Below are 22,107 nucleotides of genomic sequence, written 5' to 3'. Positions count from 1 at the left end.
CTTCTCTGAATGGTTAGTGTTTGGGATAAAGCCTGACCTTTGAGGGATTCTCTTAAAGCATAAATGCACTGCCAAAATGCACTGTTTTTAGGATATCTTGTACTTCAGAATTGTTGTGGCTCGATCTGGACACATAGCTTCTTATTGATTCTGTCACTGCACCGTATTTATCAAATACACTGAAAACGTGATACCACACGATGGCATCAGGCTTGTCACCTTACTTAGCTGTGCGTCTCTCCCCACAGCCTTAAGATTTCTAGAGTTGCTGTTTGCTCGAACCAAGACCAAGCTTGCAGCTGTATCTGTTTTCCCTCTTCACCTTTACCTTCAGCCTTGCAGAGAAGGGTAGAAAATATAACTGGGTATTAAGCAAAAGAAATCAGAATGCAGTTATATAATAAAACATGCTCTCAACTATGTTTGAGAAGAATAATTTTGAAAATATTTGCAAAATACATGCTAACATGTCCACGGCATTTGCCTCTAAACTGTTGGATTTGGGGCATTGTTTTATTGACTGTGTGTGTGCCCACGAGTGTACACATTCTTCTTTTGTGGACCTAGAAGGAAGGGCTCAAAATCCTTGGAAAAGAATTCATATTAGGGGAAGGAGATGGTACCATTGTTTGTGGACATGTGTGTGTGTGTGTGTAAAGATAGAACTGGAAAGACTCACTGGCCAAAACTTAGCTCTGGCCTTTGAGTCCAGATTGAGCTTCTTTCTGGCAGAGAACCAAATTTTCATTTACCTAAAATAAATCTTCATTTACCTAAAGTAATAATTGTTTCATAATAATTTTGGAAGATGTATGTATGAAGTGGATCCTAGCATTGAAACCTTAGGAAAGCTAACATTCTTAATTTTGGTGATGGAGAAATAGTAACTTTCAAGAGTGTGTATCATCTTTAGAGAAATTCCATAAAGAGTTAATGAGGCCCAAAGATATTTAAAACTTAGTCAAAACTCTTAAACTCATTTGACACAGTATTTCTTAAGATAAGGCAGACCTCTTTCCCGTAGCCTAAATAAATTTTTTTAATTCTTGATAAATGATATTGTATAGCATAGTTTTTATTGAACACTGAGAAGGAAATTCCACTTTATGGGGTACAGATCCAGAAACCTCTACTTGATTCCCTCTTTGCTTCTTGTAGCACATTGCCCTTTTTAATTTTTTCTAACTTTCAGAACATTTCTTATACCTTCTGTTCCTTTCTGATGATAAATTTCAAATATGTAAAGTTAATAATTTTACATTCTTAAAGGTGAAAAATTCTTAAAATATAAACTTTGATAAAGATTCTGTGCATTGCATGAGTTCAGAAGGTAGGAGGAGTCTGTTCTGTTAGTCCTGCAGCTGTTAGTAAATAATACAGTGCTGAGTGTTTTACTTGTCATTCTCTTTCCTACAGTGACTGAAACAAGGCTGTGTGACATTCCATGTTGGAGGAAAAAAATTAAAAAACAAAATTGAATGCTCTAAGCTGGAACATAGGATCTATAGCCTTGTCTATGGCCCAACACCTTGGCCTTGTGTACAAAAATGAAGAAATACTGCAATAGCAAAGCTGAACATCTTAACACTAGCTGTCTTCTGCTAGATCTCCTCGCTCAGCATATAACTATAAATACATGTAAAGTTACATGTATATGGCTATATTTTTATTTGCTTGCTCCTAGAAGAGAAAAAAAAAATCAACTTTGAATCACAACTAGGAATCGATGCTTTAATTTTTGGAAACTTTTTCAGAATTTTTAATTTACTATGGTTTGGCCTAAGATCCTCAGTTGTACCAGGCTTTGTGCACAAGAGAAAAAGCACAAAAGTTGGACGCACATGGGGCATGTGCTTTCTGTGCACCAAATTTCTGGATGGGGTTCTTTTTATAGGCCTACAGTCAAATCTGTGTCCAGAATTTTTTGACATTTTTGCTTTGTATAATCATAGAATTCATTGCTGCTGATTTCTATAATAATTCATGTTGTCATGTAAAGTGTCTCTTAATAACTGAGGGCTGTCAATAACCTGTGATTTCGCCTTTTCTATAGTCTTACTCCCATGAAGAACTTTGGTTCTGATGGAGAAAGAGTGAAAAGCTTTATTTTTTTTCTCCAGATATCTTTATATTTCTATTGTATTTTTAGTTGCGTACTATGTGCTACAGATTTTTTTCAGTTTGTTACAAACACAATTTGGTAATTTCTAAATTGGTTCTGCCTGCCTCCAAACAGAAACATCTGTACAACCTTATAGGCATAAACTACTTTCTGGTAAAACGGTCAGAATAAAATGAGCTCATGTTTTCCTGAAATTGGTGAGAGGATATACGGTATTACATGTTCCAGCAAATCTCACTGTTTGAGTTTGGCATTTGATTCTGTATTTCTAGTATTCAGTAACATGTGGTTGTTCTTCTAATTTGGGTCAGTTTAAAAGATACGTTGCGAGATATGCGTAGAAAATGTGGGCACCGCTCCTGTTTGCCTCTTGATCAGAAACTTCAACAGGGCAGTAAAGAAGACCATGTGATTCAAACTGAAATTCTTTCTTTAGTTGCTGTAAGAAGTTAAACGTAAAATACTTTTTTTAGTTTTAGGCCCCTTTGAAAAACCCTGAAACATGGAGCAGAGGCAGGGAATGGTACTCATTGAAGTAGAAATGACCGCCCACTTCAGAATCTTCACTGTGTTTATACACAAATGTGCTTACGTAAATCAGAGGCATTTTGTAGATGCTTTGCTGACTTGTTCATCTCTATAGAAACACAAAAACCAGACCCATTTTGTAAAGCAGGAAATCATGTCACGTGGAACATGTCCTGTATATATTTCCTACATGGTAATGGAGTCTTAATGATAAATGCAAGGTGATAATTTAATGATGGGATTAGTCTGATCACTTAATATACACAATCCTGGAAGTGAATTACTTGCATCAGATAAAGTGGTATTTATTAGTCTGTACAGAGAGGAAAATACATATAAAACATATGCTTACATTACATGCACGCAGATTTCATGCTCCATAAATCTTTTCTATTTTTAAATTTACCTTTCTCTAAATGATGTGCATGGAATATGCCTTATTACAGAAAAATACTATTCATAATTTGACTACAAGGAAAAAGTGCCTATATGGTGGTAATGCTAGTTAAGGCAAATAAGACAAATTATCTTATCAGTTTACTACATCACCAGTTAACATTTTATATTGTGATGTTCAAAAAAGAAAAGTTTAAACCTCAAATGTGTATTTTATTTTACAATCAGTTGTGGGATTGGGGTTGGGAGTATGGGAGGGTTGGGGAGGGAAGGTTTATTCACCATAGTAGCCACTGATGGGAATCTTCAAAAACAATTCTATATGCCCGCTATAAATGTTTCTCTGTTTGCCATTTCTGGTACTATCATGACTAAATTGGATAGCTTTATTTTACAAAGGTATGGAAAGTTTACAGAGCAGTGTCTAAACCTACATTAGTTGCATTTGCACTAAATGTTAATGATATACTTTTGCAATTCTGTAAATGATTACAGGAAAAATATTTGTATTAAAAAAAAGAAGAAAAGTAAAGGATACATTTTACCTTCAGGTAATTGCACTGGTACTTCACTAGGGTTAATCCTGCCCAACCAGATTTAGAAATGAGTTGGGGAATATGAAAGGAGTTTAAAAGAGATCAAAATTTGGAGAGGTACTAGCCCTTTAGACAGCATTCAGACCCTCTAGAATTATTTCCATAAGGCTAATTCCTACATATTGAATATACATGATGTTTTCTCATCCACAGTTATTTCCTACTTCTCTTCCCCAAGCAAAAAAAATATATATCATTTTACTCTCTTTTCTACTCAGTTACTCTTTTGTACTGTGATAGAAACATGAAAAATATTGGTGATGAGGGGTTTTGTCCCTGAGTGCCCACTGTACAGTTCAAGAGAGCACAGTATTTCACTTGTAATTCAGGGCTCCTGATTTTGAGATGGAGGGTGTCATGGCAGCTCTTGATTTGGGTTTGCCACAGGGGTAGCCAGACCAAGGAAGAGGATGACTGGGAGGGATGTAGGAATACAAAAGAAGGAAAAGGAGGAATGGGGTTCCCATTTGTTCAGTTTCATCAACTAATTTGTACTCCTATACAACATCAGTGTCAATTGCTATTGAGAAAATTGTAGTTGGGCTGAGCTGGTTCTCTTGTGAAATTGTGCTGATTATCTTTAAGCTTATCAGTTGTTTGTCCAGTTAAACACTTTCACCACTATTTGATCCAAGTTGTACAGACAGTGTATTTGGATTATTGTCATTGTTCATCTACAAACTCAAAACATAATCATTTTAAAGTACCTTGGGAGTGTGTAGAGTGTATTCTAAATAGCTTTATGATCCTGGTGATGTTTTTAAAAAATAATAAAGTTGGATCTTCCATGTTACAATCACAAAATTAAAACCAGTATTTAAAAGTGGAAAAGTATTAAAATATTATGGACAAATGTGCTTGCTTGATTGTTTTTCTTAACCCCCAGGTACTGCCCTACATAATTCTCTGAGTAGTTAAGAGCTTGAAATACTCCAGTTCAATGTTCTTCAAACTGTATGTTGTAACCCGGTTGGGCATCAAGAAAACTACTGAGTTGCAACCTAAAAAAATTTTAAGAAAGTAGAACAGAATGGAATAGATCAAATACATAGGATGTAATAAAGGTAAATATTTTGTGAACCTTTTTACATATATGTGTGTATGTATGTATATGCATGTATTGTATATACACACACACAGACGTGTGTGTGTGTGTAGTAGGTTACAGTTTTAAATGATTTTTTTTTTTTTTTTTTACTATGGACCCTGGTCCAAAAGTTTGTTTTCAGTTGCTAGAGAGTGAAGCCGTATGCAGCTGGGTGTTTCTAAAACCCAGCCAGTCATACACACATGAAAGTTTGCTATATGCGTTTAACCATAAAAAAATCATCCCTCATTTATTTAAATAATATGGCCAGCTCCACTTGTTACACTCAGGGAATTTACACCCTAGAACCACGATGAGATGGGAAGTGTGGATTTGCAGTTCACTTGGTCGTTGGTTTCCTCCATATTGAAAGGCACTGAGCATATTTCTCTCCTGGTGTTCAAAGAGAAATACCATACAAACAATATGACCTCACATACAAGCCAACTACTTAATCTCAGGGGATGCTGGAGAGAAAATCTGGCTGTTGTGTTGGGTTTATTGACAGAGAAATAGTATTGTCACCCTCATGGCACACTTTTAAGAAGCTTTTCAAGAACAATTTTTAACTTACTGCAGCTTTTGCCTTAGGCTTGGCTTTGGAATATAACCTGTAAATACGGTGTAGTTCTTGTTTTTCCTTATTTTTTAAACAGCAGGTCTATATATATATATATATATACCACATCTTTATCCATTCACCTGTCGATGGGCATTTAGGTTGCTTCCTTGACCTGGCAACTGTAAATAGTGCTGCAGTGAACATTGGGGTGCACGTGTCCTTTTGAATTCTGGTTTTCTCAGGGTATATGCCCAGTAGTGGGATTGCTGGGTCATATGGTAATTCTATTTTTAGTTCTTTAAGGAACCCCCATACCGTTCTCCATAGTGGCTGTATCAGTTTACATTCCCACCAACAGTGCAGGAGGGTTCCCTTTTCTCTGCACCCTCTCCAGCATTTGTTGTTTGTAGATTTTCTGATGATGCCCATTCTGACCGGTGTGAGGTGATACCTCATTGTAGTTTTGCTTTGCATTTCTGTAATGATTAGTGATGTTGAGCACCCTTTCATGTGCTTCTTGGCCATCTGTATGTCTTTTTTGGAGAAATGTCTAGGCCTTCTGCCCATTTTTAGGTTGGGTTGTTTCTTTTTTTGATATTCAGCTACATGAGCAGCTTGTATATTTTGGAAATTAATCCTTTGTCAGTTGCTTCATTTGCAAATATTTTCTCCCATTCTGAGGGTTGTCATTTCATCTTGTTTATGGTTTCCTTTGCTGTGCAAAAGCTTTGAAGTTTCACTAGCTCCCATTTGTTTATTTTTGTTTTTATTTACATTTCTCTAGGAGGTGGGTCAAAAAAGATCTTGCTGTGATTTATGTCAAAGAGTGTTCTTCCTATATTTTCCTCTAAGAGTTTTATGGTGTCTGGGCTTACATTTAGGTCTTTAATCCATTTTGAGTTTATTTTTGTGTATGGTGTTAGGGAGTGTTCTAATTTCATTCTTTTACATGTAGCTGTCCAGTTTTCCCAGCACCACTTATTGAAGAGACTGTCTTTTCTCCATTGTATATCCCTGCTTCCTTTGTCATAGATTAGTTGACCATAAATGCTTGGGTTTATCTCTGGGCTTTCTATCCTGTTCCATTGCTCTACATTTCTGTTTTTATGCCAGTACCATACTATCTTGATTACTGTAGCTTTGTAGTAAAGTCTGAAGTCAGGGAGTCTGATTCCTCCAGGTCCATTTTTTTCCCTCAAGATTGCTTTGGCTATTCGGGATCTTTTGTGTCTCCATACAAATTTTAAGATTTTTTGTTCTAGTTCCGTAAAAAATGCCATTGGTAATTTGATGGGGATTGTATTGAATCTGTAGATTGCTTTGGCTAGTATAGTCATTTTCACAATATTGATTCTTCCAATCCAAGAACATGGTATTTCTCTCCATCTGTTTGTGTCATCTTAGATTTCTTTCATCAGTGTCTTTATAGGTTTCTGAGTACAGGTCTTTTACCTCCTTAGGTTTATTCCTAGGTATTTTATTCTTTTTATTGCAATAGAGAATGGGATTGTTTCCTTAATTTCTCTTTCTGATCTTTCATTGTTAATGTATAGGAATGCAAGAGATTTCTGTGCATTTATTTTGTATCCTGCAACTTTACCAAATTCATTGATTAGCTCTAGTAGTTTTCTGGTGGCATCTTTAGGATTTTCTATGTATAGTATCATGTCATCTGCAAACAGTGACCGTTTTACTTCTTCTTTTCCAATTTGTATTCCTTTTATTTCTTTTTCTCCTCTGATTGCTATGGCTAGGACTTCCAAACCTCTGTTGAGTAAGAGTGGCGAGACTGTACATCCTTGTCTTATTCCTGATGTTAGAGGAAATGCTTTCAGTTTTTCACCATTGAGAGTGATGTTTGCTGTGGGTTTCTCATATATGGCCTTTATTATGATGAGGTAGGTTCCCTCTGTGCCCACTTTCTGGAGAGGTTTTGTCCTAAATGGGTATTGAAGTTTGTCAAAACCTTTTCCTACATCTACTGAGCTAATCATATGGTTTTTATTCAATTTGTTAATATGGTGTATCACATTGATTGATTTGCATATATTGAAGAATCCTTGCATCCCTGGATAAATCCCATTTGAGCATGGTGTATGATCCTTTTAATGTGTTGTTGGATTCTGTTTGCCAGTATTTTGTTGAGGATTTTTGCATCTATATTCATCAGTGATATTGGTCTGTAATTTTCCTTTTTTGTAGTATCTTTGTCTGGTTTTGGTATCAGGGTGATGGTGGCCTCGTAGAATGAGTTTGGGAGTGTTCCTCCCTCTGTACTTTATTGGAAGAGTTTGAGAAGGATGGATGTTAGCTCTTCTCTGTGTTTGATAGAATTCACCTGTGAAGCCATCTGGTCCTGGACTTTTGCTTGTTGCAAGATTTTTCATCACAGTTTCAATTTCATTACTTGTGAGTGGTTTGCTCACAGTTTCTGTTTCTTCCTGGTTCAGTCTTGGAAGGTTATACCTTTCTAAGAATTTGTCCATTTTTTCCAGGTTGTCCACTTTATTGGCATAGAATTGCTTGTAGTAGTCTCTTATAATGCTTTCTATTTCTGCGGTGTCTGTTGTAACTTCTCCTATTTCATTTCTGGTTTTATTGATTTGAGTCCTCTCCCTCTTTTTCTTGATGAGTCTGGCTAATGGTTTATCAATTTTGTTTATCTTCTCAAAGAACGGAGCTTTTAGTTTTATTGATCTTTGCTATTGTTTTCTTTGTTTCTATTTCATTTATTTCTGCTCTGATCTTTATGATTTCTTTCCTTCTGCTAACTTTGGGTTTTGTTTGTTCTTCTTTCTCTAGTTGCTTTAGGTGTAAGCTTAGGTTGTTTATTTGAGGTTTTTCTCGTTTCTTGAGGTGGGATTGTATTGCTATAAACTTCCCTCTTAGAACTGCTTTTGCTGCATCCCATAGGTTTTGGATCGTCGTGTTTTCATTGTCATTTGTCTCTAGGTATTTTTTGATTTCCTCTTTGATTCCTTCAGTGATCTCTTGGTTATTTAGTAGCGTATTGTTTAGCCTCCATGTGTTTATGCTCTTTATGTTTTCTTCCCTGTTATTGATTTCTAATCTCATAGCATTGGGAAAGATGCTTGATATGATTTCAATTTTCTTAAATTTACCAAGGCTTGATTTGTGACCCAATGGGTGATCTATCCTGGAGAATGTTCTGTGTGCACTTGAGAAGAAAGTGTGATCTGCTGTTCTTGGATGGAATTTCCTATAAATATCAATTAAATCTATCTGGTCTGTCGTGTCATTTAAAGCTTGTGTTTCCTTATTTTCTATGTGGATGATCTGTGCATTGGTGTAAGTGAGGTGTTAAAATCCCCCACTATTATTGTGTCACTGTCGATTTCCTCTTTTATAGGTGTTAGCATTTGCCTTATGTATTGAGGTGCTCCTATGTTGGGTGCATATGTATTTATAATTGTTATATCTTCTTCTTGGATTGATCCCTTGATCATTATGTAGTGTCCTTTCTTGTCTCTTGTAACATTCTTTATTTTAAAGCCTATTTTATCTGCTATGAGTATTGCTACTCCAGCTTTCTTTTGATTTCCATTTGCGTGGAATATCTTTTTCCATCCCCTCACTTTCAGACTGTATGTGTCCCTAGGTCTGAAGTGGGTCTCTTGTAGACAGCATATGTACAGGTCTTCTTTTTGTATCCATTCAGTGTCTTTTGGTTGGAGCATTTAATCCATTCACGTTTAAGGTAATTATCGACATGTATGTTCCTATGACCATTTTCTTACTTGTTTTGGGTTTGTTTTTGTGGGTCCTTTTCTTCTCTTGTGTTTCCCACTTAGAGAAGTTCCTTTAGCATTTGTTGTAGAGCTGGTTCGGTGGTGCTGAATTCTCTTAGCTTTTGCTTGTCTGTAAAGCTTTCAATTTCTCCATTGAATCTGAATGAGATCCTTGAGTTATCTTGGTTATAGGTTCTTCCCTTTCATCACTTTAAACATATCATGCCACTCCCTCCTGGCTTGTAGAGTTTCTGCTGAGAAATCAGCTGTTAACCTTATGGGAGTTCCCTTGTATGTTATTTGTTGTTTTTCCCTTGTTGGCTTTTAATAATTTTTCTTTGTCTTTAATTTTTCTCAATTTCATTACTGTGTGTCTCGGCGTGTTTTTCCTTGGGATTCTCTACACTTCCTGGACTTGGGTGGCTATTTCCTTTCCCATGTTAAGGAAGTTGTCAACAATCTCTTCAAATATTTTCTTGGGTCCTTTCTCTCCTTTCTCCTTCTGGGACCCCTATAATGTGAATGTTGGTGTGTCTAATGTTGTCCCAGAGGTCTCTTAGGCTGTCTTCCTGTCTTTTATTCTTTTTTCTTTATTCTGTTCCGCAGCAGTGAATTCCACCATTCTGTCTTCCAGGTCACTTATCCGTTCTTCTGCCTCAGTTATTCTGCTATTGATTCCTTTTAGTGTATTTTTCATTTTAGTTATTGTATTGTTCATCTCTGTTAGTTCTTTAATTCTTCTAGGTGTTTGTTCTCTAATTCTTCTAGGTCTTTGTTAAACATTTTTTGCATCTTCTCAATCTTTCCCTCCATTCTTTTTCTGAGGTCCTGGATCATCTTCACTATCATTATTCTGAATTCTTTCTCTGAAGTTTGCCTATCTCCACTTCATTTACTTGTTTTTCTGAGGTTTTACCTTGTTCCTTCACCTGGTACATAGTCCTCTGTCTTTTCATTTTGTCTGTCTTTCTATGAATGTGTTTTTTGTTCCACAGGCTGCAGGATTGTAGTTCTTGCTTCTTCTGTCTGCCCTCTGCTGGATGAGGCTATCTAAGAGGCTTGTGTAAGCTTCCTGATGGGAAGGACTGGTGGTGGGTAGAGCTGGGTGTTGCTCTGGTGGGAAGAGTTCAGTGAAACTTTAGTCTGCTTGTTTGCTGATGGGTGGGGCTGGGTTCCCTCCCTGTTGGTTGTATGGTTGTTGTTGGTTGTTTAGGCTCCAGGACTGGAGCCTACCTGGGCTCTTTGGTGGGGCTAATGACAGACTCTGGGAGGGCTCATGCCAAGGAGTACTTCCCGGAACTTCTGCTGCCAGTGTCCTTGTCCCCACGGTGAGCCACAGCCACCCCCCGCCTCTGCAGGAGACCCTCCAACACTAGCAGGTAGGTCTGGTTCAGTCTCCCCTGTGGTCACCGCTCCTTCCCCTGCGTCCTTATGCATACACTACTTTGTATATGTCCTCCAAGAGTGGAGTCTCTGTTTCCCCCCAGTCCTGTCAAAGTCCTGCAGTCAAATCCCGCTAGCCTTCAAAGTCTGATTCTCTGGGAATTTCTCCTCCTGTTGTTGGACCCCCAGGTTGGGAAGCCTGACGTGGGGCTCAGAACCTTCACTGCAGGAGGTGGACTTCTGTGGTATAAGTGTTCTCCAGTTTGTGAGTCACCCACCCAGCGGTTATGGGATTTGATTTTACTGTGATTGCGCCCCTCCTACCATCTCATTGCGGCTTCTCCTTTGTCTTTGGATGTGGGGTATCTTTTTGGTGAGTTCCAGTGTCTTCCTGTTCATGATTGTTCAGCAGTTAGTTGTGATTCTAAGTTGGGAGTGAGTGCACGTCCTTCTCCTCCTCCATCTTGAACCAATCTCCAAAATTGGAAAGGTGTAGTTCTAACTAGCTTTTTTCAATTGAATTGTTTTTATAGTGTCTTCCAGATTTTCTCGTCATTGTTTGAACTAGACTACCAGAGGACTCATATTGTTGGCATTTGCATTGTCTTCCGATTAAGAAATTTTTTGTGAACCCTCTGTGTACACTTTGAATAGCCTTAAGCAAGTATCATAAAGTTAAACTACTTTATTTGGCCTCTTTGTTCTGCTGCAGAGAATTCTGTGAGGTTAGTGCTAGAACAAATCTTAAAGATCTTTGAAGTTACTAAAAGATGCCCAACCAGGATTTTCTCATCACCCAGGCTTTAGGATTGTTGAGGTGCTAAATGAGGATGTCTCCATTTTGTATAGCACATACCTTGCCTGCGTTTTATCTAACTTCCTCCCTTACAACATGCTGGGTGGCAGCAGCAGTGGTTGGTGGTGGTAGTAGTTGGTGGTACCACCCATATTATAAAGATAAGGAAATGGGCCAGGATTCCAGGCCTACTGAGTGACTCTCAAGTCTTTTCTCTGTTTGACTCTGCTACTTTTTAGTGCCTTATGTATTTAATGTCTAGAATATAGTGTTTAGCAGAATAGGAAGAGCTGACGTGCTTGAAGACTAGAACTTTGGGGGTAGAGGTCTTAACATCACACACTTCAGTGCTGGCTTCACAAAACCACAATACCTACATGTCACAAAACCCCACCAGATCTATAAATTTTGTCTTAACGGTTAAATCTGGCCTTCATTTGGTGCCTTAACTGCCTTCCTGTCTTCCAGTTTGGAAGGATGAAACCACCACAAACAAGCCCAAGGAGGGTATTTTATCTTGGATTTTTCAACCCAAGGATGAGATTCAACATAGCTATCACTTTTGTGGGCAGCCTGCTGCAAAATGACCACTGAGATAGTGACTGAAACATGCTTTGGACCCACCCCTAGTCAGTTTACTGTGATTCTTTTCTATTACTACTCCTTGCAATTGGGAGACCCAAGTGGTAGCTGGGCCCAGCAGCAGGGAATCCTTGTGTGGCAATAAGTCAAGATGTCAACATCCAGCAATTTTAGCAATATAGATATGTAGCACTAATTCTACAGCACCCAAAACAAGTTGCAGAGAAATATTTGTTGAGCACCTACTACATGCCATGAAGTGTTCCAGGATTAAGGATACAGCAACAAACAGCACATCTGGCGTTCACTGTTTTTGTCATAACCAAGCTTTTTAGAAATGCACCTAAACTAAGAGGAAATAGACATTGAGATCAAGAGCATTTCAATACAGTGCATTAATGGTAGACTTAACCACATTTGAGATGTGTGAAAGTCTTTTTGATTCTTGGTTCTCAGTTGTGTCTTCAAAAGGTAGATAGGGAATGGATTGTTGCTATGTTTTAACAAGTTCACCAACTTCCATGCATGTCAATAGCACCAAATTAGTAAGCTGGTCTACTCTGCTGATTATTTAAATCTACAATTTATTTTGTGGTTTGTGACTTTGACTTTTCATTTGTAACATCCAGTAGATTTTTCTGTTACTTCTAAGTGTATTTCTCCCCATGTTTCTGGATACCATGCATTCAACAAACTGAAAGGAATGAAATTTAGAAGCCAGAAGACCAGAGTTTTTCTGGCTCTCTCACTTGAACACGTTTGATTTTTGCCAAGACGTTTTCATGTCTCTAAATCTATTTTTCTCTTCCATAAAATAATATGAAATCATCTACATCACAGGATTGTTTGGGGAAGAGTGTGATAATGTATTCAAAACACTTTACTGTGCAAATGTAAGGAATGATTAGGTCAACTACAAATATGTGCTATATACTGTCTTTTGAGTGCTGAAGGCGGGAATCTGAATAAGACACAGGAATAATGACAAGAAGGACGCAAACATTTTGGGGCTTTGAGCCAAACCGTAAGTCATGTGGGGTTTAGCCTATAGGGTACATCTAATGAGGGAGAAAACCAGAAAGAGGCAGAGGCAGTTCATGGAAAACCTTGAATGCTGTGCAAAGAGCTTGATCTTCATTCTACCAGCAATGGGCATCACTGAAGGGCTTTCTTGAGCATTACATATCTAAGAAAAATCAGTGGGACTTGGTGCCTGGTGGTTTGGATGTAGAATAAGTCAACCATTAATGTTTTTACTTGTGTATAATTCTCATGCTAATGTCAGAATAAGTGACAATTACAGTGTCAGTAATAACAGTGACAGCTTTTAAAACTTGGGAAATGAAAGTGATAGTGCCTCAAACAAGCTGCCCAGCAGTCACTGCCAAGCTTGTAAATGAATGTGGAAGCATTCAGAGCTGAAGAATCAGGGTAGAGATGAGTCTCCTAAGTGACCTCTTTTCTCCTGATCGAGTTATCCGTTAATGCCTCTTGCTAAATGTTTCAATAGTGCCCTTATCTCCAAGGACTGAGTGAGTCCACACTCCTTGACTTCAGTCTGATGTTCAATGTATCATTTTAAGAGTTTGGCCTTACTGCATCTGCCTTACCAGCCTGCCTCTCCTTGGTCCCCTCTACAAATAAATCATCCCATCCAGGTGGACTTAACTCCAGTCACTCAGTGATCCATGCTCACCTTCGAAGGAACTTCTCTCTCTCCTCCCTTCAGTCAACATCCAGAACCTACTTCAGGGTCCCAATTTCTGACCTTAACTATACCAGCCCCCTCAACCCTCAACTCTTCCTCTCCAGTTGTATGTGCTTTTCCCATCATACTTGGATTATGCAACTACTGTGACACTGCTGTTGTATTAATCTATCAGCTCTACTAATAAGCCAGACTCTAGCTTATCAGCGTAATTGGCTCATGTATATACAGGAGAGAGTAAATAAAGCATTTCATGGAATTTGTAGAGCCAGTTAAGGGCTTAGAAGCCAGCCAATCCAACTATGTCATTATACGAATAAGGAAACTGAGGGAAAGAAACACGAAGCCAGTAACCCAAGGTGTCACAGCTAGTGGCAGAGCCTTGACTGAAATGGAGGTCTCTGGATTCCCAGCTCCCTCAACACTGCCGTTGTCTTCCTATTGTAACTAACTATTACTTTCTCTTTGGAGTAAGTCCTAATTACAGATTTATTGTGTCAGTCATTCAACAACACAGAGGACCGTTAATTTTAAGGTACTGTAACTAGGTTACAAGAAAAGACATGGTGCCTGTCTTCAAGACACCTTGGTCTGGAGGAAAATGTGGGCAAGATGTACCACTGAAATATGGAAACAAAAAATTTCAACTTTTATTTGTTTTATCTTTTTAGTTTTTCTTTTTCTGATGGAGTGCTCAAGGTTGTTCAAGGTTTGGATTCTACTGGCCTGGGTAGGCACTGTCCTAAAAGCAAGTTAAAAATGGGCCTTTCCTCAAGAGCTTTCCATTTAAAGTTGTTAAATTATCCAGGCTATACCAGCAAGCCAGCTTCAAGCTTTGGCTGCTTACCAAGGGTTGTGCAGTGTGGGTGAGATCATCCAGATCTGAAGGAACCATGGCCAGAGGTGAGTGGGCTGCTCACACACACCTGAGTCTACTTTCCTATTAAAAGCAATAAAGGTTTAAAAATGAGGTAAGTTGTTCACAGGCCATGCCCTAGATCAAAAGAGACTGAGGTAGAAAATGCACCAAAACTTGGTGGGTTTTGACCGTTTAGAGCCCTGAGGCTATAGCCCTAGTCCACACGGTGAAATGGGCAGGGAGGTAGGGGCACCAGTGTTTATCTCCTTTGTGAACTAAGGGCTAGGAGAGAGCTGCAGAATGAGGTTCTTCCATCACACATCATTTAGGGCTAATAATACTCTGGATTTGCTTGACTGTGTCCACTGCTTTTAGCATACAATCCCAGCTGATTTTCCTGTGGAGACTGAGACAGAGCTCCCTTCACTGTCCCCTCCCTCCACTTCACCCACTAAACGCTATTTACCATTTCAAATTTCAAGTGACAGGAAAGCAAAGGAGTTCCATAATCAACACAGGCTAGTGACTGCAGTCCTTTTGGATTACTTCCTGATACTTTCTTGCCTGTGTGCTTTATGTTAGTAAATGGCACAGGGCCCTACTGCCTTTAGGCTCTCTGCCCTCTGGCTTCAGAACTGACCGGTCGAATGGTCTGTGGATTCAGCTTCTTGCCTCTGAGTGACCCTGCTCCAGGGCCGCAATCCTGGGAAGTTAAGGTATCAGTACAAAGCAGTCAAACTTTGCGGCTATAGGGTGGGTGAGGTGAGGGTACTGAGCAGGGAATGATATATACACGAACCTCTTTAAAGGTAGACTTTTTTCCCCTTTGGTCCCCCACTGTCTCATTTGGGAGAGAGACCAGAGACCAAGGGGTAGGAAAGTGAGGGGGAAAAGTGCCTAAAAATGTCCTTTTCTGGGGCAGTCATTCCATTCTTTGAAAATGCAGATAATTTGGTGTTTTGCCAAGGGGGGTTAGGTTCACAGGTGGGGGGCAGTAGGGGAGACACAGACCCAAATAACATACCTTCTAGTTGGTTATATCTCTCTAGGATTAATTGTCTCATTAAGCCGCTATTAAGCAGCACTTGGCCTCTCCGTGGGTGTCTGCTGTGTGCTTCTGAATAAACACAACTTTCTAATACCATTTATTCACAGTAACACCAGGCACTTCACACTGAAACCCAGCACCGTTAGAGCAGCAACAGCAATACTAGAAAGAAATGCGGAAGTCCCAGCCCCACCCAAGACCAAGGGAATCAGGAGCCCAGGTGAGTGTGCTGCACTGGAGCTGGAGAATCCCTGGATTACAACGCTCTCTCGTGTCCCACCTCCTAACTCCAGCTGGTGGCACAAGGGTCTCTCCCACTGGCCTTAGAGAACAACTGTGTGGAAGTGTCTCACATCCTGATACAAGAGTACCCACACCTCCCTCGGGAGCTCCCAAACTTGCTCAGGAAGAAAAGAACAAAAAGTATGTGTGTGTGTGTGATGGAAGGAGGGGTTCCATGCATCTCATAATGGAAAAGGGAATCTGTTAAGATATAAATAAATCATTTGCCATCTTCTTTTGGCTTGCAGTGTAGAAGTTATCGTTTTGCTAACTGGGCAAAGTTCATTCTTAATAAATTCAAGTCATGTCCAGAACAGAAAGACAGCTTGAGAAACACTGGTCTTGAAAAAAATTCCTATAGTGAATTTACTGCTCTTACTTGAACCTTCTGTACACAGTGGATTTGTGTTGATGTTTTGCTGTTCTGTGTCCTCTTGTTTGAGCTCAGACCCTTCAATGTGAGACGTTCTCTTTGGATTTACTTCTCCACACTCTCCAAAGATGAGGAGAAGTCCTGTGCTGCCACATGCATCTCACTGCTCATCAAATCACCTGAGCAGTAAGGGGACGAAACTTCCCCATCTCCTGTCCGGCTTGCCCCACTCTCGAGAGGCCGACCAGACAAGTGACCACATGCCATTTTGGGAGAAAAATTCAAAATGATTCTCAAGTATCTGGGCTTAGTTCTTAGTGGCTCATACACACCTGTTCACCTCTAACTATGGCAGAAGTATAGTCAAAAATCACCAGAATTTGGGATTTTAAAGAGGCCAGCCTCAGTATATAAGCTGTACTTTCAGTTGAAACAGCTTATGTACATACCTGCAATGGCCATTTGGTTTTGGCTGCCCAACCTTTATGGCCTCTTCCTCTCAACTGTCATACCCCCAATATCCAAAAGTAGTCCATGATGATAAATCTGAACTACTCAAAGTATAAGGAAGATAGTTTTAATATATGTATATAACCCTGGCCTGCTGTTCCTGTTGTAGAGTGGGAGAAGACAATGGGAATGATAAACGGGTCTTGGGGCACCTAGTGTGAATTACAGGGTACCACTCTGGCCAGACTTTAAAGCTTCCAGGTCTCAGGCAGGCCTATGGTTAATCCAAACAAAAAAGGTTACTGATTACACTTACCAGTATTAACCTCCTTTTCATAATTTACTGGAACTGGGGGAAAAAGTATAACAAAATGTATACAATTTAGTAACTGTACAAAACATTAGTGTAGCAAGATATTGGTTACAGTCACCAAAATGAAGACTCAAAATATTTCTCACTGCCACTTCCATGAAAAATTCAGATAAAAAGTCACTGGCTGAAAAGTCACAACAGAAGCAATTTAAACTTTACATAAAACAGAAATTGTCAATCTTCCCCAACAATGCAGACACAATCACTCAGAGGCCCTCTGTACGGCCACGGCATTACTGGAATGTTTCTCAGAGTCCATCTTCTACATGAGCCATCAGCTTTCCAAGACCAACACTTGAAGCATTAGATGTAATACAAAATAAGGAGTTCTTTATTATTTATACAAAAGTTGTACATTAAAAAAAAAAATCAAGATTCAACAACTCTGCTGACCCCCTGAGGAAGATTTTATGGGTCCATCAAAGAGCCCTGTGTGGATGTTTCAGTCACCAACCTCCTGGCCACAGGACAAGGGACACTCCCTCCACGGCCATTCACACGGCACCTTCACTGGCTCTGAAAGCTGACTTTCCCCTTCGTTAGGCTCAACAAGCAAGCCAGGCTTTCCTGGACAACATTAAAGAACACTGCCTTCTCTGGCCCAAGCTTAGAGTGTTTTACCAGTATATCAGGTGATTTTTGTTTATTTCTTGAGCACTTTCAATAAACTCCTAGCACAAGAAGCTTTATTACAACATATACAGATTTGGTACAGTTCTTTACAAAAAACTACCTAGATTTTTCAGCTAAATAAATTTAAGTGTCTTTTAAGAAATTAAACTTGGCTTCAAGAAATGGTAATTTTCTTCCAAACTTGTGTTTTCTACCCCCTGAGTTCTAAGAGAGGTCACAGACTTGTATGTCGTTGATAAACAGAGTCACCTTTGTCTAAGCAATATTAAGAGCTCTTGTATCTTTCATAAAAAGCACAAAACTCTGTTTCTTAAAGGCTTATATGCTGAAAGATATGTTATAGCCAATCTAGACAAACATTTGTATTTAGACAAGAGTCCTCTCTGAACAAATAGCCTGCAGAGATAAATGCAGTGATTTTTTTTCTTGAAAGAGAACTATTTAGCACTGCTGAGCACATTATTCTGTAATTTGGGAATACGAGTAATTCTTCCTCTGAAGAAAGCAGGTCCCCTTCTGAAGAATCATGTTGCCTATCACCTCCAAAAATCAAAACAGACCAGCACCAAATGAAGTATTCATTTACAAAAAATAAACTTAGCTCTTATTTTTTTTAAAGGTCTACAACCCAGACTTAATAAATTAGCTATGAAATCAGGAGTTTTGTCAGCTATAGTATAATTTAAAAATCCATTTTCAACCCAGGATTGGGGCTAGGGCGGGTGTGGACAGGAGGAGGGTTTAATCTCACACTGATCACCATGAACTCCAAGAATTTTATCAAAAGAAAACTTGTTTTTCCAGCTGTATTCTCTTTCAGAAGTGTGCTGTAGCTTACCATCTGTGATACTATAAACGCATAATATCCATGTTGAGATCTTTCCAAAGAGCACAGCATGTAAAGCATGTAAACTTCTCAGATCTGAGAACTCTGCATGGAAAGAAGAACCTCAGACTTTCTGAAAGAGCCAAAAACCAAGCAGTAGTCTCACTGATCATGTCTATTCATCCTCAACAAGACACTGCATCGAGCTTTTTAAATTCACAGATTTTATGTTAGTCCTTTAGAACCCAACGCCTGTGTTTCAGTTCTGAACTGTCGGGCTATTCAAGCTGCCTTCTTAGTGCAAGTTCCTTGGAAGTCTTGTAAATTTATCTTTGACCTACAGCAGAAAAAGACAAAGGAGAGATATACAAAATATCAGGAAAGCAAAATTTTAAGTTAGGACTTGTATCTGAGAAGTAGGTTTTTCCACTGCATATTTTAAGTATAGGGAAAACATATTAAACAAATCTTTAAGTCTTACCTGTTGTGGATCATGTGACTTCTGACAAGATGTCCTGCTGCCAGTGCTGCCATCAGAGACAATTCTCCAGCCATCACTGTACCGCACACAATTCGGGCAAGCTGCCGGGCGTTTTCCCCAGGATTGTCTTTGCACGCTCCCTGAACACCTAGCATCTGCAGCCAGGGACAGACACAGCAGGACTCACCCTTCAAGGCATGGCAGCAACGTCCTACTCAATCAACTAAAATGAGGACAACTACAATGGCATTGGACTAGAACCAGGCTCCAGTGGAAGTACTACATTTCCAAGATCTGACAGCCAGTACTAACAATGGAATACACCACAGTGAACCTAACATCCACAGCCTGGCTGGCAGTGCACTTACTCAGAGCAGATGAACAATCATTTGCTCTCTTAATCTACTTTCTCAATTTACTAAGCCTGTGCCTGACCATGCTTTACTTGGACACACTGGATTAGGCTGGTGAGAAACGAATGAAAAGACCGGCTAAAATAGAGAGGGGAGCGATATGTGGTATCAGGTAGAAACACAAAGAATCCCAACGAGTCAGAACTGGGCTTGAGGTCACTGGAGCCTGTGCCCCATGTGTCTTACCTGCAGACATGCTTGCTGAGGGAGCAGGTTAGTCCCACCACCCACAGTCCCTATTTCTATAGATGGCATGGTGCAGCTGATATACAAGTCTTCATTTGTGGGACCACTTGCTTCTATTAAAGTAATACAGTTTGAACTACCAACATTCTGTGCTGCATCCTTAAAAAAACAGAAAGGAAAAAATATAAAACTTCTCTCACTTAGAACAACGAAAGACAAGAAAGGTGGAGGCTGGCGCCCTCACCTGTCCACAGGCAATGTAGATGGCAGTTACAATGTTTGCTGCGTGGGCATTGAAGCCACCGATGCTCCCAGCCATGGCAGAGCCCACCAGATTTTTATTAATGTTGACCTCAATCATAGCCTCTGTAGTAGTCTTTAATACCTAGAAAACAGAGTGGTGCACATCTTACAACTTCCCCCAGAAGATTCAGGAGTGGGTTACCCAGATCTACCAGAAAACAAGGGAGTGTAGACGTACGTGGCCCCATGTAAGCCCCATCCTCAATAAAAAGATTATCAGTAAGGTCTGTTCCTGTGAATGCCACCCACAGGCAGATGGGCGAGATAAGATAAAACACACCCGTATATTCAAGTTTACTTAACCCTTAATACTACTTTTCCCAATTTTGTAATCCAATGAAAGATTAACAAAATAAAAGTCATCAATCACTCACTTCTCTGACAACCTTGGCTGGAATTACAGCTTCACAAACAACGGACTTTCCTCTTCCCTCTATCCAATTTATAGCAGCAGGTTTCTTGTCAGTACAGTAGTTACCACTAACTGCCAGAATCTGCATTTCAGGGAAATACTCATGAAGTTTTGAAAGTGCTTTCTCGGTACCCTATTAGCCAGAAAAAAACAAACAGCAACAGCAAAAACTGTATTAAAACACAGTTATTTATAAATCAGAGGCTTTATTTGTATCTAATAATACTAACACTTCTCAGTATAATAACTATACTAATCTTTTCCTAATACGTTTTTAGATACGAAAATGGAGTTCTTTATAGTCATTGATGAACAGGATGATGAGAATGTAATGAGAATATAAAAAAAATCTCATTGAGAATATAATACTATATTCATGTCACTGGGGAGTGAGTACTCAACCCACCATCAACGTGTAATAAATTCCCTCTTCTAGTTATTAAATTGTTACCTAAAGGCCCAAGTTACCGAGCCTGTAAAGAGAAGTCAGACATTAAAGTAAATCTTGTTGTTAACGGAAAGTCATTAGGATTTACATAAAATGTAAACAAGCCTTCCAATGACTTCCAATTAAGTTAAATTAATTCAATTAACTCACACTTCAAAAACACAAAACATACTTATTGGCAATTTACGTGTTTTTTTTTAATTGTGGTAAAATACACAAAACAGAATTTACCATCTTAACTATTTTCAAGTGTATAGTTCAGTAGTGTTAAGTACATTCACATTGTGTGTAAGCAATCTCCAGAACTCTTTGTCTTGCAAAACTGAAACTCTATACCCATTAAACTCCTCATTCCACTTAGCCCCTGGTAACCACCCTTCTCTCAGTCCCTATGAATTTAACTAATCTAGGGAACTCTTAAGTGGGAATCATACAGTATTTGTCTTTCTGTGACCAGACTATTTCACTTAGTAAGTGAACCTCAAGGCTCATCCACAATTAGCATGTGTCAGAATTTCCTTTCTTTTTAGGGTTGAATAACATTCCACTGTATGTACATACCACACTTTATTTATCCATTCATCTGCTGATGGACACTTGGGCTGCTTCTAGCTTTTGGCTATTGTGAATGCTGCTATGAACATGGCTATACGAACGTCTTTTTGAGATCCTGCTTGTAATTCTATTTTTATTTTTTTCAGGAACTGCTATACTATTTATTGGAAAATTTTAAAGCGTATGTATTTAGTCACTATACTCTCTTTCTGAATAGTCCTTATAACAGGTAAAGCACAATTAGCCTAGCTAATTGACTTTAACATTTTACATTTCTATCTGATAAACAACAAATATCAGTAGAATAAAATTTAAGCTATACACAATCTTCTTATGAGGAGATAATTAAAGGAACTATACACACATGAACTTGGCTTCTTAAATATATCTTGAAGCCTCTAGAAGAGGTCAGCTTTCAGGTTTAAGAAAGCTTTGAAGAACAAATCCCCAGATTCCTCCCAGCCCTTCTGAGTAGACCCAGAACATGTACAACGTTAAGTCTAAATATATCAAATACAAACAACACCAATCAACAAATGCCTGCTTTATATAACATGAGTTACATGAATCCATATTTACCTTTCAATAAAAATCTTTCAATCAATTAACTCTTTAAGTAGTATGTGTACATGGTACAAAATTCAAAAGTACAGGAGGGAATAAAGTAAAGAGCAAGTCTGTTCCGCCCCTCCAGGGACAGTCACTCCTGCAAGTTCTCATACAGTCCATCCATGCTCACCTTTGAAATCATGTTCATCCCCATGGCATCACCTGACTTCGACTGGAAACGGATGTAAAGGTTGCGTCCAGCCACACTCATCTGAAGTTTCTGTAGACGTGCGAATCTGTAAATAAAAGAAGCAAAGACTTTATTTTTTACTTTTTTAAGAAAATGGAAGTTATCTTAAAGTCTACCTTAGTTGGTTCATTTTACACATAAGAGAAAACTCATGGAG

General features: G+C 38.9%; 2 protein-coding genes and 1 long non-coding RNA gene across 8 annotated transcripts in view; 2 read left to right on the top strand and 1 right to left on the bottom strand.

Annotated features, from left to right (window-relative positions):
- CERT1 (ceramide transporter 1) overlaps positions 1–4,678 on the top strand; it is a 132,452-nt gene extending 127,774 nt beyond the window's left edge. For 2 of the 3 annotated variants that reach the window (XM_024732780.1, XM_024732778.1), the window contains one exon: positions 1,417–4,495. The gene's annotated coding sequence lies outside the window, so the exon portion shown is untranslated. Of the gene's footprint in view, positions 1–1,416; positions 4,496–4,528 lie in introns of those variants that run through there. The other variant, XM_024732779.1, reaches the window with a different exon arrangement.
- Positions 4,679–10,786: 6,108 nt separating this feature from the next.
- LOC112391418 (uncharacterized) lies at positions 10,787–21,983 on the top strand. The gene is made up of 3 exons (XR_003001487.1): positions 10,787–15,636; positions 21,298–21,332; positions 21,846–21,983. It is a non-coding gene; the product is annotated as an uncharacterized LOC112391418 (long non-coding RNA).
- The window catches only part of HMGCR (3-hydroxy-3-methylglutaryl-CoA reductase), a 54,712-nt gene continuing 49,443 nt past the window's right edge, over positions 16,839–22,107 (bottom strand). For 3 of the 4 annotated variants that reach the window (XM_024732781.1, XM_024732783.1, XM_024732784.1), the window contains exons 15-20: positions 21,891–21,996; positions 20,111–20,281; positions 19,678–19,818; positions 19,434–19,592; positions 18,835–18,989; positions 16,999–18,690 (exon numbers count right to left, since the gene is read on the bottom strand). In XM_024732781.1, the coding sequence (XP_024588549.1) occupies positions 18,636–18,690; positions 18,835–18,989; positions 19,434–19,592; positions 19,678–19,818; positions 20,111–20,281; positions 21,891–21,996 (787 nt within the window). In that variant the 3' untranslated portion in view covers positions 16,999–18,635. Of the gene's footprint in view, positions 18,691–18,834; positions 18,990–19,433; positions 19,593–19,677; positions 19,819–20,110; positions 20,282–21,890; positions 21,997–22,107 lie in introns of all 4 variants that reach the window. The other variant, XM_024732782.1, reaches the window with a different exon arrangement.

This window comes from Neophocaena asiaeorientalis, unplaced genomic scaffold, assembly GCF_003031525.2.
Source record: "Neophocaena asiaeorientalis asiaeorientalis breed wild unplaced genomic scaffold, Neophocaena_asiaeorientalis_V1.1 scaffold515, whole genome shotgun sequence".
In the NCBI taxonomy this organism is placed as follows: Eukaryota; Metazoa; Chordata; class Mammalia; order Artiodactyla; family Phocoenidae; genus Neophocaena; species Neophocaena asiaeorientalis.
Note: the sequence above shows the minus strand (reverse complement) of the source record. Positions and strands in the feature narration are given on the sequence as shown.